At 35.1% G+C, this 26,948-nt stretch overlaps 5 protein-coding genes across 6 annotated transcripts; 4 read left to right on the forward strand and 1 right to left on the reverse strand.

The window, feature by feature from the left end:
* Window positions 1–707: 707 nt before the first annotated feature.
* Window positions 708–8,851, forward strand: LOC105977612 (ASI1-immunoprecipitated protein 2). The gene is given in 11 exon segments (XM_088819551.1): window positions 708–891; window positions 2,165–2,974; window positions 3,636–3,721; window positions 3,810–4,279; window positions 4,443–4,922; window positions 4,925–5,582; window positions 5,697–5,927; window positions 6,034–6,158; window positions 6,673–7,052; window positions 7,769–8,119; window positions 8,214–8,851. Coding segments are annotated over 11 exon segments (4,029 nt in total). The 5' UTR covers window positions 708–825; the 3' UTR covers window positions 8,586–8,851.
* A 1,651-nt stretch (window positions 8,852–10,502) lies between these two features.
* LOC105977915 (uncharacterized) lies at window positions 10,503–14,671 on the forward strand. Of its 2 annotated transcripts, XR_016031729.1 has the most exons (6): window positions 10,660–10,926; window positions 11,226–11,358; window positions 12,650–12,743; window positions 14,003–14,083; window positions 14,180–14,502; window positions 14,544–14,671. XR_016031729.1 is itself a non-coding variant. In XM_013003311.2 (5 exons), the coding sequence occupies exons 1-5, from the start codon at window positions 10,890–10,892 to the stop codon at window positions 14,315–14,317; spliced, it is 483 nt and encodes a 160-aa protein (XP_012858765.2). In that variant the 5' UTR covers window positions 10,503–10,889; the 3' UTR covers window positions 14,318–14,556. The 2 variants fall into 2 exon arrangements, 1 of the variants encoding a protein (XP_012858765.2); XM_013003311.2 differs by having other exon boundaries at window positions 10,503–10,926; window positions 14,180–14,556.
* Window positions 14,672–15,593: 922 nt separating this feature from the next.
* LOC105977979 (AIG2-like (avirulence induced gene) family protein) lies at window positions 15,594–16,707 on the reverse strand. Its single transcript, XM_013003382.2, has one exon. It carries the CDS (start codon window positions 16,295–16,297, stop codon window positions 15,755–15,757), a length of 543 nt encoding a protein of 180 aa, XP_012858836.2. The 5' UTR covers window positions 16,298–16,707; the 3' UTR covers window positions 15,594–15,754.
* A 1,642-nt stretch (window positions 16,708–18,349) lies between these two features.
* LOC105978019 (protein RGF1 INDUCIBLE TRANSCRIPTION FACTOR 1) lies at window positions 18,350–20,034 on the forward strand. The gene is made up of 4 exons (XM_013003427.2): window positions 18,350–18,476; window positions 18,593–18,805; window positions 18,900–19,115; window positions 19,397–20,034. The coding sequence occupies exons 1-4, from the start codon at window positions 18,474–18,476 to the stop codon at window positions 19,622–19,624; spliced, it is 660 nt and encodes a 219-aa protein (XP_012858881.2). The 5' UTR covers window positions 18,350–18,473; the 3' UTR covers window positions 19,625–20,034.
* Window positions 20,035–22,317: 2,283 nt separating this feature from the next.
* On the forward strand, window positions 22,318–24,431 carry LOC105977425 (F-box only protein). Its single transcript, XM_013002735.2, has 2 exons — window positions 22,318–22,679; window positions 23,930–24,431. The coding sequence occupies exons 1-2, from the start codon at window positions 22,363–22,365 to the stop codon at window positions 24,051–24,053; spliced, it is 441 nt and encodes a 146-aa protein (XP_012858189.2). The 5' UTR covers window positions 22,318–22,362; the 3' UTR covers window positions 24,054–24,431.
* The last annotated feature ends 2,517 nt before the right edge of the window (window positions 24,432–26,948 follow it).

Raw genomic sequence — 26,948 nt, forward strand, 5'->3', positions numbered from 1 at the left:
TAGGGTTTCTCCAGGAACCTTTCTTTTGTTAATAAGATAAGATTAGATGATAGAACATATCGAGCAAAAGGTGCATGAGGTGAGAGGGGATGCGCACTCACGTGCCTCATTTATCACACGTGTGCCAAGGGTCACGCAATCTTGCAGTTGACATGAATGTAGTCCAAAATTCAATTAAATAATAAATGCCTACAAAATAAATGAATTTGCTAAATAACAACAATATTTTTCCCCTATTAATTTCTTTAGTCTGAACACATTTCTCACTTTTCACACGCAAAACATAAATGTACAAGTTTTACTGCAGCGCGTACATACATACAAACCACATAATATAGATATAGATACACACACACATATATATAATACGGTGTATAAAAGGACACAGTGTAATATCTGTATTTTTTTCTAGAGAGAGAAATACATGTAGAGAGAGAGGAGAGAGAGAGAGAGAAACTTGAACTCGCACCAGAGCAAAAACCATGCCCCTTCGTCTTATTTCCTCTTAAATTCCTAAAACCTTCTCTCCTGTGCCCTCGATTTTCCTTCTTGTTTTGGAAGATTTATTTTGGTAGATTCCTTAATTTTAATTACGGATTATTATTATATTCGAAGAATTAGCGAATGAATTACGATTTATCCACTCCATGCTAATCGAATTCCCGCATTGATTCCGTCAGTAAATAATCTCCATTTAGTGTGCGAGGGGAATTATTTTCGTTTCCTGCATTTTTGCCTTGATAATTTTTCACGCATATGTTTTTTTTTTGTGGGTTAAATGAAACTTGGGGGATTAACACTTGATCGATCGGCGGCAAATTGCCCATGAATAAGCGCAGGGAGCGAACCCTACAATACCTTTGCGATGCCACTCCATATCTATATACCCAGGTATGTTAATTATTTGTCCCCCTTTTAATCTACTCAATTAGGGTTCACTTGATTGATTTTTTTTTTTTATTGCCTTCTAAATTGTAATCTTCTTCTTGCGTTCTCAATTATCGTTTTTTTTGGTATTAAATTTTCAGTTTTTATTGATTTCATTGTCATATTCGATATGGAGTATGTGATGAACTTTCACACTTGTACTTGTTGGCTTCATCATCGACAGGCTAATTATTGGATTTATTTGTGCATCTAAATGCATATTTCTGTTGGTTTCTTGCATCTCAGTTGGAAATTTGTTACAAGATTGAAAAAATATATAGAAGCTGTATGTGATTTGGATGTAATCATAATCCTTGTGCTTTTATGTGGTCCAAAGTTTAGAAGTTTCTATGTATCTATTGTACTTTATCTGTGCCTTTTCAGGTTACCCCAATAATAAGTGGAACATTTAGGATTCAAGGGTCAGTTGATGAAGTGCAAATTGTGATTTGCTGACCTTTACGGAGAGATAAGTATTCAGGTAATGACCACTGTTTGTCCTTATCCTTCCATCTTCATCTCTTTTATTCTTCTGCCCTGACCTCTCTCATTTGTCTGTTATAATTAATGGAAGAGACTTTTCTATTCACATTATTAATGCATGATAGATAATATGAAGGAAAATGAGGCATGATTTCAAAATGTGGCCTAGACTGGGCAAAAGGTCTAGGTCTAACAGGATTTTAGGTTATTCCTACCAACTTGGTTTTGTCTACATGTTTTTGTGCCATTTCTTTTGGATTAGAGGAGACCATCAGTTGCAGGATGAGCCTTATCACTTGTCAGTGACCACTGAAGTTTCCTCTTTTCTGAGAATATCATATGAAGCTGGTTCTCCAGAGATCTCAATTTTACCCGTCTCAGAAAATTATGTGAATAATTTTGGCAGATGTCTTATTTGACATTAAGAGAGAACGTTTGATATAACAGTGTTTAAAAGTGAATTGGAGAATAATTGTATTTGTTCAATTGTCGTATGTGGTCGGGCATATTATCATTCTTGCCTCAGATTGGTGATTAATACATCCTTTGGATACTTCATATGTATTTTTTTCTACTTGATGATGAAATGTGTACATCCTACCTTTCCCCCTCTCTGCCTCCAACACTCAACCAATTTTGCTTGCTTTATTTTCTTAACTTTTCTGATTGGTACAAAACGAACCCTGTTATCATGAATCTTTGTTAATCGTTTTTTGATGAATTACTCTCTTATTTATTATTTTATACTGTCTAGGCATCTGGAAAGAGTAAGGGCTTCAGTAGCTGTTCAGGCATAAGACAAAAGGTTGACCACACGGGGAGGTCTGGGACCTGTAACGTGTGCTCTTCTTCTTGCTCGTCTTGCTTTCATGTTAATAAGGTTCTAATGAAATCAAATGATGAGTCCGGAGAAATCTGTGCAGAGAATATCAAAATTGGCCAACCAAGTGTACCGAGTGCTGTCGAACGCATGAAATCATATTTTGATTCTTTTTCTGATAAGGCAGTAGATAAGACTTCCAACGCATCTGCATCAGATGATAGTATGGGGCAATCAAAGTCAGAGGATCAGATAATTCCAGAAGTGCATGATGATTGTTTGTCACGTGTGAATGGAACTGAACATGCAAATAGAAAATCTGATATCGAGGACAGTAGGATAAACTATGATAAACAGAGAAAAATTAGTGAACAAAGTTCTGACAAGGTGCCACCTCGTAGCTTGCTAACAGGTTCAGAAATTCCTTTTTCAAAAATCATAAATGATGCTATTGACTTACTGAAGGTTCAGAATACTTCTTCTCAAGCTCCCAATGGAGAATACCCGTCACATGATGGAAACCCAGGGGTTGCGAGAGGTGATAAGCCTTCTGATACAAAGGGCGAACTGTTGGAAGGCTTAACTGAGCACTTGGATTCATTATCGCCTAAAGGTGCAGCATCCAATGTGGTTTGTGGTGATATTCCTGCAAAACCTCTGATTTCTATTGTGAAGAATGATGACATGGAGGTGGAAATTCACTCTGTTGATGAGACTGAAGACTCGGATATGGTGGAGCAAGATGTAAGAATGCGATCCTTTCTTGTCTGTCGAAGATTTTTCTCCATCTTAGTTCTTATAGTAGCGGACCTATCATGACATATTTATGAACTTAAAATTTAACCATATTACTATAGAAAAATATGTTCTTGAATATCTAGTCTGCAATTTCAATACTCGTTGAGCAAAAGAATTTCATGTATGTCCCATACATTTAGATTGCTGACAGACATTTCCTCTATCATTCAGTAAACAGAAAACTAAAGTTTAACTCGTTCGAATTGAATCAAACTGGAAGATTTGAACGTGAAGGCTATCTTGAATTTCCTGTTTATACTTCATTTTGTAGTGCTTTACGCAGTAAAAAATAATATTGTTGATGTTAACTATTTCCCAAATTTTCCTTTAAATATTCTACAATAGTTGTTTAATCACAAATTTAAAGGATTGACTAATATTACGACTCAGATGTTGCTACTTGTGTAATTAACAATTTCTATCCCGCATCGACATTTAATTGCTATTAGAATGATGTGGACATATGCTGCTGGTTGATTTTTTATAAGAATATGTACATTAAAAAATGTTGATCTTAAACTTGAATATTTGAAGATGTTCATATTGCAAGTGAAGTATTAATTCTTTTCTGACTCCAAACTAATTTAAGTTTCTTTTTGTTGGGAAGGTGAAAGTTTGTGATATCTGTGGAGATGCAGGGCGGGAGGATTTGCTTGCTATCTGTTGTCGGTGTAGTGACGGGGCGGAACACACGTATGCCTTCAAAACTTTCGATTCATTAGCCATGAAAATGTGCTTATTTCTTTATTATAACAATGACAATCTAATCATTCTATGCCAGTTATTGCATGCGAGAAATGCTGACTGAAGTCCCTGAAGGTGATTGGCTGTGTGAAGAATGCAAGTCTGTGGAGCGGGTGAGAAATGGAAGACAAGAAAAGATGGGAAAGGCTGATGAAAAGGAGAAAAATAACTCCTCTGGTGAAGCGAGCAGTGAATATGCAAATAGTTCTGATGCTGAGGGACGTCGAAATAAAGGTTCAATGAGAACACCTTGTAAAAGGCATAGAGATGATGATGGCATTGAAGTTTCTTCTGTAGGGAAGAAGCCTGCTCTCGAGACAATAGTTGGTTCACCTAAGACCTCCAATCCTAGCAAAACTGCTGCTCTTTCTCGTGAGACTTCTTTGAAGAACTTAGATAAAGGTAGACTACAGTCCTCACACCATTCTGTTCCGGACACAGTCCCGGTTAATGAAATTACAGAAACAGCAGGCACTCCTTCAGATCGACGAGGGCATAATTTTCGAGGTTATTGTTTTATAAATTTTACATTGTCTTACTATTTCTGTCATTGCCTGGAGTATTATTCAATCTTCTTGTATTATTTGTGTATAGTTTGTAAATTTTTGCCCTGACAAGCATCTTAATTTCCATTTACCAGATTATCAACTAATGCTTCCTATTTTTGCAGGTATTTTCTCAAAGTCTAATTCATTTAATTCTCTGAGTTCAAAACCAAAGGTCAAACTTGTAGATCAAGTTGTTATCCAGAGGCAGAAATCATCTAAGGAACATGGCTCTTTTCGTCTTAAGGATGGTGGTGTCAGATCGATAGGCAAATCCATGTCATTTAAATCTACAAACTCTAGCCGATCTGAATCAAAAATAAAGATGTTTTCTCCTAGATCGTCTAACATCCAAGACAATAAAAACACAAAACAGAGGAGCTCATTTGATCGTCAGAGTTCCTTTAGAGCAGAACATGCAATGGTGGGGACTTCGACGAGTTCTACACCAAGAATTGATAAACGGCCAGCATCTCGGGGAGACTCTTCTTCACTTGCTAACCAGCATGAAGTCAAGCCTCACCAAACTGATGGTAAATTAGCAGCATTACCGAGACCGTCAAGGCTTGCAGATCGAAGGACTGCAAATATATCCAGTTCTTTGGGTACAGCTCGATTCACTGTCAAAGTTTATTTCTGATACATTTTGTTTGTCGACTTAATTATGTTGCCCGGCCACTCTTGACATGGACAGGTAATTCTGTTATCCCTGAAAAGCCACCTGTTGATGCGAATGAAGGTCTACCTGATGGGTCGCCTCGGCCCAGGGATGTATCAAATGCTGGTGAGCGAATGAGGGAAGGTTCTGGAAGCCGCTTCGGACCACCATCTGCGAAGTCTTCGAGAGATGAAAGCCATAACCTTAAAGCTATAATTGAGGCTGCTGTGCTGAAAAAACCAGGAGTGTACCGAAGGCATAGAGCTCTCGGTCAATCTGAAGACCGGTCTGTGGCAAGTGTGGGTGGTGAAGTAGCTTCTCATCAGGGTCCTATGTCAAGTTCTGCTAGAAAGAACAAATTTTCTTCTGATGCAGATTTGCATGAGAGGCCTACTGTCTCCCGAAATTTAGCTACTGACCCTCTTAATCAGATAACTCCAAATAACATGAAGCCGTCCTCACTGGTTCCTTTGGAGGGTCTATCTTCTGGAGGACAAGATGCGTCCCATATTGGCTCTTCCTCAAGGGACATGTTCAGTAATGTTCCAGCAGCAACACCTATCTTGTTGAAATCCTTGGCAATTCCAGAGCATGAATATATATGGCAGTAAGAAGTTCACTTTCACTAACATTTCTGACCTTCACTTGCTTATCAGTTTTTGTCATGTATTATGTTTTATGATCCTGAAACAAGTGGGCTTACGTATGCATTCATGTGCAGAGGAAGTTTTGATATTTGTCGAAGTGGTAAAACCTCTGACTTATGGGATGGAATCCAAGCTCATGTATCGACAAGTGCATCTCCTAAAGTTATTGATACTGTGTACAAGTTCAAAAGCCGAATTGTACTCTATGAAGTGCCTCGCTTAAGTACCTGGCCTGCGCAGTTTCAGGAACATGGTGTCAAAGAAGATAATGTAGCTCTTTTCTTTTTTGCTAAAGATCTGGAGAGGTAATTCATCAGTGCTCTACATTCATCTACTATATAGTTCTTATAAATTTGATTTTTAGTTGCAATTTTCTTGTGTTTAAGAGATGTCACGTTGTTAATGCTACAGCTATGACAATATTTACAAAAGTTTGCTGGATAACATGATGAAGAATGACCTTGCTCTAAAAGGAAATTTTAATGGCGTTGAGCTCCTGATATTTCCTTCCAACCAGCTTCCTGATAATTCTCAGCGTAAGTCAAACAAGTTTTTCTGTACTGTAAATTGACCTTTTCCCTGTAGATAAAAGAAAAACGACATTTGAGAACTAGCAAGTTCTCTCTCCGACTTCGTCTACAGAATACCCTTTTCTATATAAAAACTGAAATCTGATTACCTAAAATTGTCATTGTTAATGAGGAAAATTGTCTCGCAATCTTCCTTTTGAGGAATTACCTATCATGAGCACTTCTCAGATGATGTTAATTGATGTTGTTGCTTCTTGAAAAAGTTGGGTGTGCCCATGTCAGATGTCACCCTACATTCAAAGCTATTTAAAATCCAATATGGAACACCTTTCACATGGTATCAAACAGATCTTAATGCTACTCACTAAAGTTGTGTAAAGCAGGTTTTGGTAGACATTTGATTTAATTAATTTCTTGTTTTTCTTAGTGCCAATTGATTTGTTAGTCTTAACTCATCCTTCAGTGTTGTTTCATGATACAATCAAGGGTACATTGTTTTTATGTCGTCATATATCCGCAGGATGGAATATGTTGTACTTCCTTTGGGGTGTATTTAGAGGAAAGAAGGAAAGTTGCCTGCAACAGATGCCTGAACCGTTGGATCAATTTTTTGCCTCTCGAGATATTCCCGCACCTATAATGTCCTTGCCTGAGAACAGATGCTCCATCAGGCCTGTTGCTGAGGATTTGCATACTAGTGAAGATGCAGCAGCCCCAGTATTTGAAGTGCCTGCTTCAGATGAGTTACATAGGTTATTGTTATCTAAAGCTGTTAATGGAGACCGTGGTACCAAACTACTGTCTTTTGATCAGCTGGATCATAAATTGAATGCCAGTTCCTCACCTATAGTACGAAGTGAGAGTGCAAAACAATGCCAAGAAATGAGTGCTTCTTCTCAGGTATGTTTATTCCTATCACATATACTGTTTCTAACTAAAGTATTACTTGATTATATTCAGCAGCTGTACTAAATTCGAAAGTATTACTTGATTATATTGTGGTGAAAAACTCACTATATATATATATATATATATATATATATATATATATATATATATATATATATATATATATATATATATATATATATATATATATATATATATATGTATATATTTGATTTCTATTTTGTATTCCACTGGCTTGTGGCTTTCTCAAATACCAAGTTCTTTCATTATATACCCATCACAGAGCTTGGGAGCATAGCACATCGTCTCATATAGAAATTTTCATCTGTCATTGGTTCGTGTCTTGGCCGTTATTTTTACCTGTACTAATCCTTATGTGTCTGTATTTGGTGTTGTCCCTTTCTTGCAATTATTGCAATTCTTAGTAAGACCATGGGCATCAAGATATCGGGATTTCTGTGGCATAATACATATGTCCTAGTTTAGGGTCCTTACGCTTCTGATATTAACTAATTACTGACAGTTTTAACATGCAACGAAGAAATCCACCCCTGCAGTTCCAACCAAAGTATAAGAATGGTCGGAAGTGTTTAGCTGTACATAGATATACGTTTATCTGAGATTCTGGGCAGTTCTTATGGTTTATGAAGAATACAGTTACTGAGATGCTATATGTTATATCTTATGATATATATTATCCCCTGTAGGAAGGAGGCATTAGCTGCAGTCTTCCCCTCGCTATGCAAAGTTCCCTGCATTTGGATACCCCTATCGATTTGACTAAATCCGTGGCTCGTCCACTTAATGAAGTCACAGGGGAAAGAAACATTTTTGATAAGACCCGTAATCAAAGTGAAGTTCACTTAATATCAGATAGTGGAGATCTATCTACGGATAGAAAAACCTCGTTGAATGACGACCAGAGAATGAAGAATAACGCATGGCTTTTTAACCACAAGGGACATACATCTCCCGGTTCAACTATTTATGCTGGCACTAGCCAGGTGTCGCTCACGAACGAAGATACAAGGAACGGAACACGAGGAGCACTTGTAGATGTAAGTAATAAGAATTTACTGCATTGTAAGCACTTATGCGATGATTAAAAAAAAAGGAATAAAAAATCTTGTGATTGATGGTTTTGTGTTACAGATGAATCATGCGCCTTTAATTGAAAATGCTGAAAGACACTTCTTCCCTGTGGAGTCGTCACAGCCTGTGAGGAGCATATTCATGTCTAGAGGATCAATGCCATGGAATCTTAACGAGAAAGTACCGGATCTTGAGCTTGCTTTAGGCGGTGCTGAAAGTGAATTACCGACTCTGCCCTTGTTGGGTAGTGAAGTGGACAGGAAAGTAAATGCGGAACATATTCGTGAAGAGGCGGTGCCCAAGGCAGATCTTTCCCTCTCTCTTGCTTTTCCTTTTCCGGAGAAGGAACTGAGCACAAAATCCGGTGCGAAGAATGAGCAGCGTGCGAGTAATTCTTCGATGCTTCTTTTTGGGAATTTGAGAGACAATTAGTTAGTAAGTTATTTGGTCGCACTATAATATGGTTGTTATATATATATTGTGATGATCATGTGTTTGTGATGTCTCCTTTCATCGGGTTCTGATGGAACTGAATTTGTAAGATGATATCCACAAGATCGAAATCTTTTAGTTTTCGTTAGGGTCCTATTTTGCAAGTGAAGAATAGTAGTACTGAACGGCTGGTTGTATATATATGTAGAGCATAAGTAGCCGGGACAGTGTGTGTGATATTAAATTTCTTCTGTTAGCCAGCCATTTAATTTTTTTTTTTAATTATGCTCTCTCTCTCTCTCTCTCTCTCTCTCTCTCTCTCTCTCTCTCTCTCTCTCTCTCTCTCTTATATGATGGGAATGTTTGGTTTCATCTTTTTTATCGAAAATAATTTTCTTGCAAATTTTCATCTTGAATTTTATTGAAATAGTCATCTATTCTTTCGACTCCTTGTTTCCGAGTCGATAAAATAATCTCTCATGCCTTGTTTGGTTGAAGGATTAACCATGATTAATTAAAGGCAACGAATATATGCAAGACTAAAATTACTAAGTGCAAGACCTTACTTGATCAGCAAGACCAAAATATAAATAAACTTACTAAGAGCAAGGCTGAAAATTACAAATATAACCCTAATATTGATTTTGCTATCCATTCAAATTAGACATAATTACTATTACAAGACCAAAAAGAAAAAATAAATAAATAAAAGAAAATAAAATAAAAATAAAAATAAAGGAGAAATTGAAAAACGAGAGAGAGGGATGTTGTAGGGGAAGAAGAGAAGTACACAAGATGAGAAGAATTGTCGCCGCCCATCCTCTGCTGAAGAATTGTCGCCGCCCATCCGCTGCCAAAGAATTGCCGCCGCCCAACCGCGGGTGCTTGAAAAGGAAGAGAAGAAGAATATGGAAGAAGAAGAAGAAGAAGAAGAAGAAGAAGAAGAAGAAGAAGAAGAAGAAAATTCGACCTGTACATGTTGATTTTTTTGTGAAAAATCGACATTTAAATGTCGATTTTTTGGCAATAATCTAGATGTTGATTTTTTTTGGCGAAAAATCGACACTAACAAGTCGAATTTTGTCACAAAAATCGACATCTAGAGTTGATGTCGATTTTTTGCTAAAAAAATCAACATTTAAATGTCGAATTTTGTGACAAAATTCTACATGTCAATGTTGAATTTTGACTCTGCGAATTTTCGTTTTGAAAACTTAAAAATCGATCACCTAACTATATAAATACATTCATTCATAGTTTGTTTTCTATTTTTTCTATAGAATTCTCCATATTGATGTCTCGTGACTCCATAATGTTATCATTTGCATGTTTTAGTAAGATTTGATGGTTTTGGGTGTTGAGGATTTTTGGAGAAGATGAAGAATTTTTTTTTTTGAAGAATTTGTGTAAAATGGAATTGTGAGGAAGATGAAATGAGTTTTACTTGTGTGGTCTTGCACAAAGGGGTTTGTGAGGAAGATGCAATGAGTTTTACTTGTGAGGAAGATGAAATGAGTTTGTATTTTAGTAAGGGTATAATAGTCTTTTAGTAATTCATTTGGTGAAAAATTAGATTTGGTCTTCCATTAAGTAATTTTGCGCTTGCATATAGTCGCCGCCGTAATTAAATAATAAGACTTTGTTTGATGTTTGGCTCGCCAACTTGAAAATATTATGTTATCATGCTTTATTTTACCTTGTAGAAAATTTTGTATGACCTTCAGGGGCTCAATAAAACAATTAGATTATTTTAGTTTTATCTCTGCGACCAAACGAGACCCTATGAGTAGACGAAAACAAAGGAGGCAACAAGACAAAAAGACCCTTGTCACCGACTCCAATTGGGCGAAGCAACCAAAGCAATTTGTCTACTTTCTTTGTAAATAGCTACATAATTCTTGAACAAAAAAAAAAAATGAAAAGCACAATTTTATATGTTCATACTTAATTATAAGTTTCTTGAAAAAAAAATAATAATTGATTATCTATTCAAATCAAAGTATAGCTATAATAAAATCATTTAATATGTTCCTTTTTTTTTTGATAAGATAACTTAAAAAAGAGTAGTTGATTCACAAAATGATTATTAGTTATGATGGACATGGAAATAGCATATCCATAAAATAAAATAAATGGAATATTTTTCTCACTCAAAATACCAATTTCTATTTTGTGTGTATAGTTTTAGTAAACACTCCCACTCTAATCCCTCTCTCTCTCTCTCTCTCTCTCTCTCTCTCTTCTCTCTCTCTCATCACCGGCGGCGTCTGTTGATTGTGCGTATTCCCCTTCGTTTCATTTCCGATGGCCACCACCGCCATAGCTCCAGTTTCATTTTCCGGTAACAATTTCTACTGCTTTCTTCTGATGTGTGCCTTTCGCTTTCAATTGTTTAGGTTTCCAACGTAACCTGTATCATAATTTCACGATAATCATGAATCGGATCCTGCGCAGCGCACACACTACTTACCACGTTGTCTATCTCTTAGTTTTAATTTGAATTTACAGCGGCGTGCTATACTCTACATTATATCCAAATCATTTGAAAGATTGGAAAACTATTTTTATTTATATCCCTTTATTATTCTGCGGTGTTGCTATAATTTTTCGTCATTGAGAATTATCTCGGTTATGTTGCAGGAGGAAATCGTACCATGACCTGCGGTGTTTTATCTGTAAATTCAGGCGCCTTTGTCAACAGACCGCTGTTAAAATTTCAAAGCAGAACTGCCGCCCGTAGCACTCGCAAATTGTCTATTCGTGCTCAATACGAGTATCTATTTTTGTCCCTCGCCTATATATGTAGATGTTGTTTGTTTTAAAATTATAATAGGTTTTATGATTTGATGAATGTATTCGTTGCCACTGGTCGGTAAAAGGTTCAAGAGCTTTAAGTGATGGAAAGAAAATATAGATTTGTGTGCGTCGGTAGGGGAAACTATATCAAATTGTGACTGGAATTTAGAAATAAGCGTGCTGTAAAAAGATGATGCTGTTGTGCAGATCCGGTATGATTTTGCTGAATTGAGTGTATTATCTATCTCCTTGGATTAGATAACGACAGCCACGATGAATCCATTAGTTCTCTCTTGTTACTTGCTTCTCTGATTTTTCGTTGTCTATTCTGTATGATATTATCTTAAACAGAGACAACCTCATTATGGTTATCAGGTTAGACTAATGCAGATTTTTCCTTTGTCTGGAGTTGCTCCTTATGAGATCCTTGTCGGTTTGGATAAAAAGATATTTTTCTGCATCATGATAAAATGGCATTTCATGTAAAGTTCAACGGAATTGTATACAGTGAACACCATCTCCCTGTCCCTTTCTTTTTATGTTTCCTCTGTGGTTGCTTGTCCAGAAGATAAGTTTTTATGGTTGACCTATTTGTATTCTGGAGTTCATGGTTTTCAAGGGATAAGATGGCTTTTCGATCTATGTCCATATGCTGCTGGAAATATGTTTTCATGAGTTTGTCAACCTTTGTGTGGTTACAAATTTTAATTGAATTTGGCACGAAATGATTTAAAACACTAATCATGTAAACATATCTGGTCAAAGTAGTGGATGGAGGGGGATTCCTTTTGAGGTAAACTATTTGGTGGATTCAGGTTGTCTATTAAATTTTACGGAATGTTGGTTCAATGTGATTGGTTTCTGTCAATATGCATTTCTTAAATGTGTTCTCCTGCATCACGAGGACTTTTTTAGTACCCAAGTTTGTGATTATCTTTGAGACAGAATTACCACATGGTTGATGGTTTACATATTTACTGCTATATGATGTAGACTGGAATTATCAATGACCGACGCTTTCACAATGTGTATGCAGCTTTATCATTTCATTCTGAAAAATATGGTTCTGGTCATGTAGATATTATTGTTGTGCAACTTCTCAAAATTCATCTTGCTGCCGCTATAACTATTGTTCTTATCATTGCATTAACCTAAAAAGGATGTGATCAGCGTTTTATGTCTTGATTGTGTAAACCGTTGTTACTGTTTACAAGCTAGAAGTTGGAGCATCTGAGGTTGATTAATGACTCCTTGCCTTCTACATTTAGTGATCGTAGCAGTGGAAGTGGTGCTGATTTCGCAGCTGGTTTCCTTCTTGGAGGTGCTGTATTTGGAACACTTGCATATATTTTTGCTCCACAGGTAACTATGTATATCCATTTTACACATCAAGTTCTATCCTCTATCCCAATATTTATTTCTGAAGCAGACTTCAGGCTCTGATTGATGGTTGACATTATAGTTATGGGATAAGGATATATCTTAGTTCAATAGATATAAGACACACTATGAGTTTAACTGATTACACGGAACGATAAACTGTGGTAAGCCCGCATTTGGAAAAGCTAAATGCATTGTGATTCAAACACCATATATGCTATACGTATTAAAAAGCAAAGAATTGAAAAGAAAAGGAGAATGGCATGGATTAAGTACTGCAATCCAAGAAAAAAGTCAAATTTGTGAAGCTTTTTTGTTCCGAATGTTAGGTTCTTACCAATATAAGGGGCTTTAAAGCCTAGGGGCTTACATATTGTAAGTAATAGTCATTATAATAGCACCACTTACTATGGCCAATTAGCCTACTTTCAGGTGAACTACTCATCTTGGTCTATGACCTCTTATTTCATAACCTCCAAAGTCCAAACCACTATTATTTATTCACTGACTAGGTACAAAGATCAAATGATAACTGAAAAGTAAAAGTTACGCAATTGTTTGCATTATTGATTTCGGAATTAATGGTCGAGAGTTGTGATGCCACATGATTGCTTAAAACTGAGCGGGTACTTTTGGAAAGGAAAAAAAAAAAAGATTTTTAAGAAGGAGAAGTCTTATTTCCCAATATTCTGAGACAAAAGGCTAGTGATAAGTAATAAACTTACGACATTAGGATGATTATGTGTTTTTGCATAGTAATCGATTAGCTCACAACATATCTGTGTTTCTTGGTCTCTGATGTGATTGAATTGGTTTGGTGAAACTTGTTTAATTTAAAGTTAGATTGCACCACGGAAGTGCCCCACACTTCCGAACTTGGTTTTACTTATTCTTTCGAGTTGGATATGTACTGTAATCCAGTAGAGAGCATTGGTAATACAATTTGAAACACTCCAAAAAATACCACTTATACTTGGTTCCTGAACAAAACCATTAGTGAATCTAAATCATGTGGGCACCATAAGTCGTGTTATTTACCACATAAGCCCCAGATGTTTGACTACTTAGATGAACTCATTTGTAAAAAAAAATTAGATGCACAAATACTCCCCGTAAGGTACTTAATGATACAAGAAACATATGATAAGCATTCAACAGGATAAAGCTTATATACGCGCTAGTGTTATATCTTATATGCTTCATTTTCTGATTTGTTATTTACTTGTATCTTGTATTATTAGATAAGAAGATCACTGCTAAATGAAGATGAATACGGGTTTAGGAAGGCCAAGCGCCCAATATACTATGATGAAGGTCTAGAGGTAATTATGACAAAGTTTCAGTTCGTTAATCATATAGTTTTTGCCTCCCCTCGCTCAACTCACTAAACCACTATTCATTATCATTCTGAAATTCAGAAAACCAGGCAAACTTTGAACGAGAAAATCAGCCAACTCAACTCTGCCATTGACAACGTCTCTTCCCGGTTGAGAGGAGGTGGCAATAATTTGCCCCAGGTACCAGTTGAGACCGATGCTGAAGAAGCTTCCATTTGAGAGTTCGTTTTCTAACATCCCAAAACGTTTGCTCTTCCGAGTCTTGCAAGTTTTTTTGGTCATTAGCAAGTTATTATATCTGTAAAAGCAATACTTGAAGAGCATAACCATTCTTGTTTTTTTACAGTCTTGTCGTGCTTTTTGGAAACTTAAGTGTGAAATAACCTGAACTTCGTATGATATTAGTGGTTGAACCACTTGAGGGGTTTGCTCTATAAATTATTAGATTGATTATTTAACGTGAGACTTCTATCTATGGGCGACTTGCATAAATGAATGATTAGTATTCGAAGAATGGATTATACAGTTATGATTTTGAATTTGGATAAAGAAGTGCCTGTGGTATTTACGAGAGATTTTGGTGTGGATTCAAAATCATTGAACATAGATATTGGACTAAATAACGATAAATTTTGCGAGATTCGTTTAAAATTCGTCTGGAGCAGGATGGATTATTGCAGATATTTAGAAAAGTTTGTCATCACTCATCAGTATAAATTTATTGTAGAAATGATGAGGATTATGTTACATAGTTGGAAAATACTTTGAATTATTAATGAGTACTTGATGGTGGATATATTCCCACTTTTGCCACTTGCTCATTGTTGAAGCACAAGTTGTAGTTTAGTTTAGTTTTTTTTGTACTTTATTTGATATGTTTCAATCAAGTTGAAGTAGGAAAGAGAAAGCAACTGGTGATGTTGATGAAGCCACATTGGAATCTATACATAATTCCAAATTGACAATGAATGTATTTATATATAATTATGTTAGGTGAATTGCGGCTACTCCACGAGGGAATATCAAATTACGAAAAATCCATGATCTTTAGTTAATTGCAATCACCCCTCAACTATGAATCTTCTTAATAGTTCATCACCATTGCAGTGTCAAATTTAGCAGAATCTTCTAGATTATGCGGAGTATTCTCCAGTTTGTCCGTTTTATCCGATTCGAGCTCATAAAATGTGTCTCGACTTGTAAATATCAGATTGTGGTGCATCAAAAACTCGTTTTTTTTGCTCAAAACGAGTACAAACTAGAGAACATTTCACATAATTTAGAATCTAAAGATTCTGATGAGTTAAACACACTCAGATGAGAAGATGGAATTATCCAAATAGAAGGATTTTTATTTTATTTTTATTTTTGTAATTTAACATTAGCTCAGATTTGAACGAAGGTGGAGCTTTTATCATTCTTCTTCAATGATAAATCTGGAGAATATATATATATATATATACACACATATATATAAAAGATAAAAAAAGGCATATATGACAAAACTAGTTGAATATGAGCCAGGAATGAAGAGGACGAATCCATACATCCATTGATCCAACACGAAGACCAAAAAAAAAAAAAAAATCCACACACACAGTTGTGAACGTAAAACACGTTCAAAACGTGTGGGAATTAGCAGTAATTTTTTTTTAACTAAATCAGGGCTGGTTCGGCCGATTTGGGGGAAGAAGAAGTATCAGAAGAAATGAAGAGACGAATTTGATCCAGGAATGTAATATGCTGCGGTCTATCCTTGCGCTTCACGTATCCTTTCGCCACTTTCTCCGTGTAGCAGCTGTACCCTTCCTCCCCGCTCCTCCGCCACAGCGCCTCCGCGTAGCTCCCGTGCGCGTAGTACGCCTCCACGGCCTCCTCCGGCCTCTCCTCGATCTCGATCGGCAGCCTCTCGTAGTGGCCCCTCGTCACCCCCTCCAGTTCGTCCATCCTCGCCAGCGCCGCCGCAGACACCGCGTAGATCTCGCCGGAGACGCGGTCGCCGCGGCCGGGGAGATTCAGGAGGAACGGCACGCGGTAGGGCCCGCACACCAGCGGCAGGCTGCGGCGCGTGCGGCAGCAGCCGAGAAAAGTGGCGTCGCCGGTCGCCATCATGTCCTGCAGCAGCGCGTGGTTGGAGAAACCCTGCTTCAGAGTGCCGTACGTGAAAATCAACGCAGGTTTGGCCGCCGGAACCCCCATCGATCCAATCCACCGATCGATCAATCAATCTTCTCTCCTCAGAAACAAAAGGATTTGATTTCTTCAGTGATTCACCAACAATTTGGATTCACCATTTGCAGAATTTGCAGAGAATCAGTTATATATATATATATGAAAAGATGTTGTGTGGGTGTTGTTCTTCTCTCCGTCAGCGAATTGGGCCCTTTTTCGGAATCTGCCCACCAAGGACCATTTCTTTATTGATACGGTGCGCATCTTTTCGTCCGTATTTTCCTTTTTATGATTTTTTTTTTTAATTATTATTTTTATTTTATAATATAAGAGAAGATATAAAAAAGTGAGAGGTTGTGTGTGGCTACTTTTTCGGTAGCTTTTCTTCTTCTCCACTCGTTTTTTTATTCTTTTTTTCAGTTTGACCATTCAAGTTTTAAAAATTCCATGTACGCCCCTCAACTTAACCATTATACCAAATGACACCACCCCAATTTATTATTCCAAATTAGAAAAGAAGAAGGAAATATCATTAATTCTTGGGCTTTATATTGGGCTTGTTTTGCAACTTTAGAAGCCCAATTCTTTTAACCTTAAATACATGACGTCTTAAAAACGTATGACATTTATTTTGTCAGAATATCGCATTTATCAATTACCAAAATACGTGTTTATCAAACTTTGTCACAACTCAGATTAGTGTCTACCGCATGCGTTCGTTTTTCTGGATTTGTGAATTTTTCGATGTCGATTTTTTTCACAATTTTTGTTTTTGTTTTTCATTCACAAAATTCACACAAAACTCTTCGTTCTAATTAGAAACCATTATTCTTTCACTTTCAGGACAAAATTTTGAGTATAATGTTTTTCCCCAATCTAATTCAATATGTAAACTTTAAAAAAAAAAAAACAAAAAAAAGGAATTTAACCATATATTTCTGTACAATTCAATCATACAGTCCTGTACATGTGGCTTGGGAAGTCAACCAACACTTCTTAATAAATAACTTTCATTGGAAAATGTTGGCAAAAATATTATATTTATTTTTTAAATTTTAAATTAAATAAAAAATCTGAACTGAGTTCTATAGATGGTCCCACTGTTTGTTTTACTGACTCAGTTCATTTCCTTGAAGTGTAGACTAAGCTAAAATTAAATAATAAATATTAATATTTAAATAAAAAAAAAAAGAAAAAAGAAAAGAGGGAAATGAAAATGAAAGACGTCACTACCTAAAAATAAAAGAGCTCTATAATTTGGTTTAGCTTCGGAGGCAGGCTCGGTTAGTGGACTTTTATTTTCTTGGTGCAGATAAGCACAATCAATTTCGGCGGGTGGCATCACGCCATTAGCTACACTTATTTTAACAATTAATTTTAATTAAAATTAAATTTTATATTAGAAACACTTTTTTTAAGCATTACTCGAATATTTTTTTTAAATCCAAACAAACCCTACAAACTTGTTTGAATTGAGTCATTTGATAATTAATTTTAAATCCATAATCCTCATTTTTAGTTATTCTCATTTAGATTCATTTAAAACCTTTCAATCCAAATGTAGCCGTCTCGATTTTCTGAAAACGAGATTGATCATTGTTGTGCAGGGTTGATGAGCATTCAGATGCCCGTATAAGTATATTCCTAAGTAGTAAATTGATGCAAGATCCTAAAATCGAGTTCTGACAATCGCATTAAATAATTAGAAGCACGATCCAATTATGTAATTACGTACGCTCTAAACGAATATATGGATTACTAAGAGAGAAAATAAAAAATAAAAAGATACACAATTTTTGAATAGAAAAAAAATCCACAAAGAAAGATTCCATAAATAACATAATCCAATAATTATTTAATAACCGCAAGAAGTTCAAGAGTGGTCCCAAAATTACAAAAATTCTTGAAAGTACCAGTCTTAATAATTACTATTATTTTCTTTTCAAAAAAAAAAAGGAAAAAGAAAAAGATATTTATTATGTATTGAAAAGTATTTTGTATTTAAATAAAAAAAACTCAAACTTTATAGTATTGAAAAAGGTTTTAAAAGTAATTGCATTCAACATTATTACCAGTAGTAGAGAAAACAGAAACGTCTTTGCCCTTTCTCTCTCTTTCTTCTCCAAACAAACTCTCTCTCTCTATACATTCATTTCTCCACAATTTCACCCAAATACGCAACCCCCTCCGGCAACAAATTTTAATGGTGAGTAGTTTTGATCAAAATTCAATCAGCTGAAGTTTGCAATTTCATTTCAGCTCATTCCGCTCACGCGCGCGTATTGATTTTTTGATTGATTGATTTTGACTTTTTTTTTTCAGGGCGGCTGCGGCGGCGGAGGAGGAGAAGATAGCGGCGGATGCAAGTGGCCGCCGTGGCTGGGGCCGCTGCTGGAGACAAGCTTCTTCGGTCAATGCAAGCTGCACGCGGCGGCGGCGCACAAGAGCGAGTGCAATATGTTCTGCTTGGACTGCATCAACGGACCCCTCTGTTCTCTCTGCCTCGATTTTCACAAGGATCACCGCCTTATTCAGGTCAATTATTCAAAAAAAAAAAACAATTTACCCAATTTTTCTTCATTAAATTGATCTTCAGTAATTCAAAAAATGTGTTTAATTTTGGTTGCAGATACGGAGATCATCGTACCATGACGTAATCAGGGTTTGTGAAATTCAAAAGTATCTGGATATAAGCGGAGTTCAGACGTACGTAATCAACAGCGCTAAGATTGTGTTTTTGAACCACCGCCCTCAGCCCCGCCCCGGCAAAGGCGTCACCAACACCTGCCTCGTCTGCCACCGCAGCCTCCTCGATTCCTTCCATTTCTGCTCCCTTGGCTGCAAGGTTTTTTTCTTTTTTAATTTTTTTTTTAATTAACAAATAATAAAACTATTTGAATTGGATTTAATTTTCATTTTTATTAGAACAAATAATTGAAATTCTGCAGCATTAGTTCTCTTCCTCAAAAAAGCAGAAAAAGTGGAATCTGATTCATTGCACCTTTACCACTTTGATCACTACAATATATAGTAATTAAACTATATATATGTGTGTGTGTGTGTGTGTGTGTGTGTGTGTGTGTGTGTGTGCACTGATATTGACTGGGCTGTTTTTTTGCCGTTCAGATTGTAGGGACATCGAAGAATTTCGAGATGAAGTTAAGATCGGATTCCGATTCCGACGAGTGTACAAACGGTATTATCGCAATGCACAAACAAATCATTCGAAACAAAATCCATAGCTTCACTCCATCTACTCCGCCTCAAACTTCGATGATGAATTACAGAAGCGCGAAAAGAAGAAAGGGCGTTCCTCACCGATCTCCCACCGGAGGCCTTTTAATGGAATACTGAAATCTTTCGGATTTCATTATAATGTACTTAGTTGAATTTCGAACCCTCGTTTTTTTTTCAGTGGTCAAGAATCCAGCATAACGAGCTGTGGCAATGGAAGCCGATGCTGGAGTGCAAAACCCGTTGTGCAGTATTACCGTTTACGTAATTATATGTGTATATAGATATAGCGAAAGGTTAGAAACATAGGCAAATAGTGTATGATATATATATATATATATATATATATATATATATATATATATATATATATATATATATATATATATATATATATATATATATATATATATATATAACATAGTCATACAAAGTTGGAGGGAAAAAAGAGTTTGTATATGAATAATGTAAGAAATCTGTGTACAAAGTTTCAAGTAATAATGTAATAATGTATATGTGTGTTTTTGTTTTGGTGTGTAGGTGGATGGTAATGCAGTTTTTTCTTTTCTTTTTTTTTTGTTCTTTTTTTTTTTTTTTTTTTTTTTTTTTGTCTTTAGGTTCAATATAAAAACAAAATTACTAGGGTTGGAATTTGAATAATCAGGCACACTTGTGTTGAATTGCCAAGCAATTTCTAGTAGATATGACCATGGTCGATCGGAACCGGTTCATGGTCAACGATTTTGACTACGGCTCGATTAAGGGTTGATATATCCCGACTACCGGTCAAATCCGGAGGGTTCTGCACATTTAGAAATAATTAAAAAAATCTAGGACCCTCATTGTTTCTTAGTTGAAGATCAACGGTCAAGATTAAACAGTAAACGGTAAAATTTTAACAATACACACAAAATCGACCGGTAACCGTCTTTAAATTGGCCCGTGAACCGGCGGCTCAGTCTTAACCAGACCCTTACAATGAAGGTCTTAGAAAATACCAAGAAAACACCCACTCCATCATGGAATTTAAATTTTTTTTAGTGCACTAATCTTTTTGATGAAGAGAATAATCATTCACAATTAAAAATATATGGAAATAAAAAAAATAATAATAAAAGAAAAAAAATGTGGTGTGAATGGTTGGTTATGATCAAAGAAATTCCTTAAAAAAAAAAAGAAGCAGCTTTTGACAAAAACAAAGGGGCAGCCTCTCGAAGAAGAATAGTATTCAGTGGTGTGGTTCCATTAAAATTATTAATATTTTTATTATTATTATTATAATAATATTACTTTTTTCTCATCAAGGGCCATTCGTATTTGCACTACATGAACACTGTGAGTTTTGTTTGTTAAGCTTTCCAAATTCTTTTCACACTTTCCCCAAAATGAAAATTATCTTTTCACACTATTTTCAAAAACTTTCCCCAAAACAAATTCAAATATTTCTCTCTCTAACAAACATGATTTGACCGCTACAGTGAAAATTGTCTTCACTAAAATACAAAATCAAATCACTTTATCTTTTAAATTCTTCTTCCAAAATACCTTTTTCCAACACCTTTCAGACATGAATTGACTTGCTACAGTACAAATTGTCTCATCCCAAAATACAAACAAACTTTATTTAATTTTCAAATTCTTCTCCCAAAACATCTTTCCCCAAAATAAAATGGAAATGAAAGCCCAAAAGCTTACCAAACACAGCCTGTGTGTTTTGTTTCTCCCAATATATTTTGTTAAGTGGTGAGAGCTTACACTAATATTAATGTATTAATTTTTTAGTGGGATACTTGTCACTATATAGTTGATATTAATCACTAATCAAATATGTTTTTTTTCTAATTATTTTAAATAAACTTATGTAACTCTCTCATCTCATCCGTATGAATTTGGATTTGTGATCATATTATGAGTGGGTCTACTATTTGTTGACTATAAATAAAAATAATACATATTTTTATGATTCTCAATACTATGATAAAATTTGTTTATTTTTTATATATACTTTGAAATATAATAAATCTGATTCAACATATGATTCGTTTCAAATGGACCATATAAAGGCAGGTGGCGTTCAAATTAATGCACACTGTCCACCTAATTAATTTTATCTAGTAGATAAATATATACATAAATATGTGTTCGGGCTTTGGCCCATCTTTTCTTTCATAGCAAAAAGCACAAATATAATTAAATATTTATAAATTTTGATTAAAATAATATAAATGAAAACATAGCTAAAACGCTATCTTAAAAAAACTCCGCAAAATTAAGACAATGTCAAATTACGAAAAAATCCCTCTTGTTTGGTTAATTACAACCACCCTCATCGGCTATAAATCATCTTATTCGTCCATCCTTGCGTTATCAAACTCAACATAACCTTCGAGATACCGTGAAATGTTCTCTAGTTTGTACTCGTTTTGTGGAAAAATGCATCTGATATTTACAAGCCAAGAGACACGCCCTATGATCATCTTGTTTCAAAATGTGGAACTCGAACGGGAAAAACTGGTACAAACTGGAGAATATTCCATATAATCTAGAAGATTCCACTAAATTTGACACCGCAATGGTGGACGTGTAAGAAGATACATAGTTGAGGGGTGGCTGTAAATTGTAATTACCTAAATATGAGGGTTTTTTCCCCGTAATTTGACATTACCTCAGGGGGTTGGCCGCAATTTACACTAAAATTAATGAATAGATAATGAAAATGGACTAGATTAGACGAGTTGAGCCCACTTCCACAATGGGCCTAATTAAATATAAGCCCATTATTTTCTTTTTGAATTTTATAAGCCCACTGGTTTTATCAATTTTTATTTTTATTTTGTTTTTTCGATTTGGGGAATTGTATGCGCGCACACACTGTACCTGAAGAAAATCGGAAGAGAAGGGTTTGCCGGTACGGCGACGGGCGGCGGAATTGCTCCGATCAGCGATCAGCAATTGAAATTGAAATTCGTCGGATAATTTTATCCACAAGAGAGAAAACAGTACGAAGAATGGATAAGGGCAAGAATGACGTCAGCAATGGCGAAGAAGAACGAAGGCATAAGTTATGCAAGCGGTGCAAGCAGTCGTACGCAGCTTCTTCTTCTTCCAACACCGCCGAATCCTGCCGGTTTCATCCTTCGTTCTTCGTGTGCCGCCGCCACGATGATCAGAAAAGGTACAATACAACCCCCTTCACATTTTGTAGTTGATATGTGTTGTTGCTGAAATTAATCTGAGAAATGCTGAAAATCATAAACCCTATGACGAATTTCAGTAAAAATGTTTGATGTGGAATCAATATACTGCCAAAAAAATTGAATGATTTCTTTATGTTAACAAATCTCAATTTCTAGATGTTTCGATACTGTCGGTTAGCACAATCTGGTATCTGCTGTGAAATTTCAGCTGGTTGAACAAGTTTTTTTTGTTACTTTTGGTGCGTTATCTCTGGCTGCCTAGTTCACACAGTATGCAGATTAGTTTTTTTATATGTTTGTTTTCATTCGGTTTGTATGCAACTGTATTCTTTTCTTCCGTCTTTTGACACACAAGTTTTGTCGAAAAGCTTGAAATGGTAACATATAGAAGGTCGAGGTTTCTTATGCAGTGAATTTTGTTAGGTTGTCGTAAAGAATATTGTTGATTATTTCAAAGTATAACACGGACGGACTTTATGTTTGGTCAAATTAATTACCAATATCTATTGGAAAATCGCTTCGGCACCTCCATCAATTCTTGGCCCAACTAAGCGGGGAATGTAAGTGGGCAATACCATATTAACCCCTCGATGGAAAAATAGAATTAAGTGGATAGTTAAAAACTGGTACTGCTGTACCCCTTTGATTAAAAGTTTCAAAACCAAGAACTCCGACCGGTTTCCCTTCTATCACACACATACATATATTCAAACACGCATGTGCATATTAACGTACATATACATATGTATGCGTTTGTATGTATATATGTATACATGTGTAAGTTACACGCTTCATCACAAATATGTGAAGTTTGGTTTTGCTTGAAGCATGCATATGTCGTGCTCACTCTTCTGACGAGAATTGTGGTTTTCTGAATATGTATTGACTATTGAACACTCCGTCTTTATAAGTTCGCTGAACGGGTCCCAACTTGTGAGTCGATGTGAACAGATGGAAGCTGACTCTGTGGTGAATGAATTTTGCATTAACAAGTAACACGAAACATGTTTTTTTTTTTCTTGTGTTCGAAATTTTAGGGGACAATTTATCAATTTAAAACAATGACCTCCAATTCTGACTTTTTTTTTTTAAATGGCATATAAGCTGTACATCAACTCTGTCTTATAGGAGGAATATCTAATTGTTCGACTTCCCTTTGTCTTTGCATCCGTATCGCGCGCGTGTGTTTGTATATTGTTGACGAAGCTCTGTGTGTTAAATATTGAAGGTACTATGAACTGGGACCGAATGATCCTCCATACGCTGCCAAATTTTACGATTGTTGTGGAGTGGAGGATGTGAATGCTCCCGGCTGCACCACGAGCTCTCATATTTCGTACGATGATGAATAAAAAAAGCTGCATGTCCCATCATCCTTATCAAAAGTGAGTATTTGTCAGTATAGTATATATAAATGAACCGAGTCAAGAATGTAGAAAGAGTACTTGCTGTTTTGACATGAATCTTGTGAGTATATAAAAACATTTCTGCAGTCGAAAAGCTGGTGTGTATATCAATAAATGTTTTATTTATTTATTTAAATTTAAAATATAACAGAGATTGAAAGAGGAACATGGCCTCCTCTATATTATGAGTTATTGGGGATGAAATTAGTGGTTAGTCTGTCCCACGTTTGATCACTCCTGTCATTTTGATATCACCTACACTCCCATGTGAATCCATTCATTTCTTTTATATTATTATTTTAAAGTGACTTAATTATTTTGTTTCCTGGTTGTTGCTGCTTCAATGTCTTTTCTTTAAATATAAATCAACACATTTTAACTGTGTTTTTTTGTACTGTCTGAAACCGTAATTCCCCTCTATTTTAGTCGTATTTCGTGATGATTTTTTTGCTGATTAATCGTGTTTCATGTTGAAATAGTTTGCCGGCTTGTTTGGATGTTTTTATTTTTATTTTTTATTAGTGGAATATTCTCTAGTTTGTACTCTCGTTTTATCCGAGCTCCACATTTCGAATCGAAACAAGATGATTAGAAGATGTGTCTTTTGGCTTGTTAATATAAGATTGTGGTGCATCATGTACTGCATTTTTGCAAAAAACGAGTTAAACTAGAGAACATTTTACGGAGTCTAGAAGATTATGTTGAATTTGACACCATAAGAATGGACAGTAAGAAAATTCATAATTGAGAGTGACCGTAATTACCCAAATATAAAGGGCTTTTTCATAATTTGACCTTATGGAATAGGAGACTGCAATCTACCCATAGTTATAATTAGATATTAAATAGAGTATGACTATATAATTAGTTATGATTTATGTAGAGAAATAAGAAGGTAGGAGGCGAGTCTTTTTCTATAATAAATGAAGGGATTTGGGATACTTATTATTATTATCAAATGCAATATTTGGATGAGCTTTGCTGTCATGGTGTGTTTATGCATGATTGAGCAGCTGGCTAAGTAGATTTGCCCATTGTTTCTTGATTTTAACTTTGCTATTGGCCGGTGGGGTTTCACTTATTTTTATTTAATTTTATTTATTTATTTTCAAACCCTTTCGAAACTGTAGACGAAATGAGGTTTTAATTTATTGGGTAAATTACAACCACCTTTGAGGTATGATCAATTTACGAAAAAAACCCTCTTGTTTGGATATTTACATCTACCCATCAACTATGGTTTTTTCTTACACCTCCACCCTTATGATGTCAAATTCAACATAATCATCTAGATTTCGTGAAATGTGCTCTAGTTTGTATTCGTTTTGTGTAAAAATACAGTTTCTGATGCACCATAATATGATAGATACAGTCTTAAAAAACACATATTCTGATCATCTTGCTTCAAAATGTGGAGTTCGAATATGATAAAATGGGTACTAAAGTGATAATAATCCATATAATCTCGAAAATTCCACTAAATTTGAAATCGCAAGGGTGGACGTGTAAACAGATTTATACTTGAGGGGTGGTTGTAATTATCCAAACAAGAGGTTTTTTTTTTTTTTTTTTTTTTTTTTTTTGTAATTTGACCATGCCTCAAGGAGGTGATTGTAATTTACCCTAATTTATTTAATGATAGAGGTTATGTAACAAGGGTGCAACACGTGTAAGAAGATTCATAATTGTAATTAATGTGATTTCTTTCTAATTTAACATTATCTCAGGGTGTATGCGTTTTCATTTTTTTTATTATTGCCAGAAATGTTCGGATTTTTTTTAAATATTTATAAAAACAACCCCAAAATGTTTTCGACAGGACGCTTTAATTTCGAAAATATGAACATGCGTGTGCATAGAAGTTTCCGTTACATCATTTTGTCCAAATAAAACATGAGATACTTGATCGAATGGTGTGTGATATATAGAAGAATATGGAGGCTTTATAAACACGCCATCCCAATAATCTCATCTCACCTAATTAATCAAATCTTAGGAATAAATTAACAATAATGATAATAATAACATAATAATAATGATTACATTCAACTTGCAATAGTTGAAAGCATCAGGAAACAACTGGTTAGTTTCCTTGTCAACTCCTCCCTCATTGATTTATAATTCCGATTATTATATGTATTCTTCCCAAATTAAATATTAATTCATTTCACCATATTATTTTATTTATAAATCACAGAATAAATGTTTCATAATTATGTATCAACTCTTTTGACTTGCCTCTACCTGTCTACCGACACCAGAAACTACAATTATTCATCAAACTAAAAAAAGAAAAAAAAAAAAATCATATCTCAATAAAACCAATTAAATTTTGATTTTATCCCTTTTTTAAATAAATAAAAAAATAGTTAAAATACGACAAGAACTTTTCAAATTTAATCACTACTAAAACAACTTCAACTATTCTTAAACTTGTCCTAATATATAGATGATTATGGCATAAACTTAAAAGTTCTTTAGTGGGATAAGCTGCAAAACTTACACTAAATTTGTGATTCAATTATTAAATTCGGATTTGGATTTGGATTTGAATTTGAAAGGAAATTGGATTAAATTTTGATTGTAAAGTACTTTTCTAAATTTTCACAATCAAACACTTAAAATCAAGATGTAGTCAAAAAGTCATAGCATAGTTGGAGAATAATAATATACTTGCCATTTCACAGTTTTTCTTTCCAATTAATTTATTAAAATTAAATAAATCCTCATTATATTCTTCATATATATATAAAATATTTTCTTCTCCAAGTATCAGAGTTTTTGAAATAATCCAAACATGTGAGAACAAATTTCTGATTAGCAATTTGATTATTTATTAAA

This window comes from Erythranthe guttata, chromosome 6 (assembly GCF_056151865.1).
Source record: "Erythranthe guttata isolate IM_541 chromosome 6, IM_541, whole genome shotgun sequence".
Lineage (NCBI taxonomy): Eukaryota > Viridiplantae > Streptophyta > Magnoliopsida > Lamiales > Phrymaceae > Erythranthe > Erythranthe guttata.

Coding starts and splice junctions, on each gene's coding strand:
- LOC105978019 (XM_013003427.2), top strand. Junction 18,806..18,899: donor AGGATCACCGCCTTATTCAG/GTCAATTATTCA, acceptor TTTTGGTTGCAG/ATACGGAGATCATCGTACCA. Junction 19,116..19,396: donor TCTGCTCCCTTGGCTGCAAG/GTTTTTTTCTTT, acceptor TTTGCCGTTCAG/ATTGTAGGGACATCGAAGAA.
- LOC105977979 (XM_013003382.2), bottom strand. CDS start 16,297: ATGGGGGTTCCGGCGGCCAAACCTGCGTTGATTTTCACGTACGGCACT.
- LOC105977425 (XM_013002735.2), top strand. CDS start 22,363: ATGCGCGCACACACTGTACCTGAAGAAAATCGGAAGAGAAGGGTTTGC. Junction 22,680..23,929: donor CGCCACGATGATCAGAAAAG/GTACAATACAAC, acceptor TAAATATTGAAG/GTACTATGAACTGGGACCGA.
- LOC105977915 (XM_013003311.2), top strand. CDS start 10,890: ATGGCCACCACCGCCATAGCTCCAGTTTCATTTTCCG. Junction 12,744..14,002: donor CATATATTTTTGCTCCACAG/GTAACTATGTAT, acceptor TTGTATTATTAG/ATAAGAAGATCACTGCTAAA. Junction 14,084..14,179: donor ACTATGATGAAGGTCTAGAG/GTAATTATGACA, acceptor TCTGAAATTCAG/AAAACCAGGCAAACTTTGAA.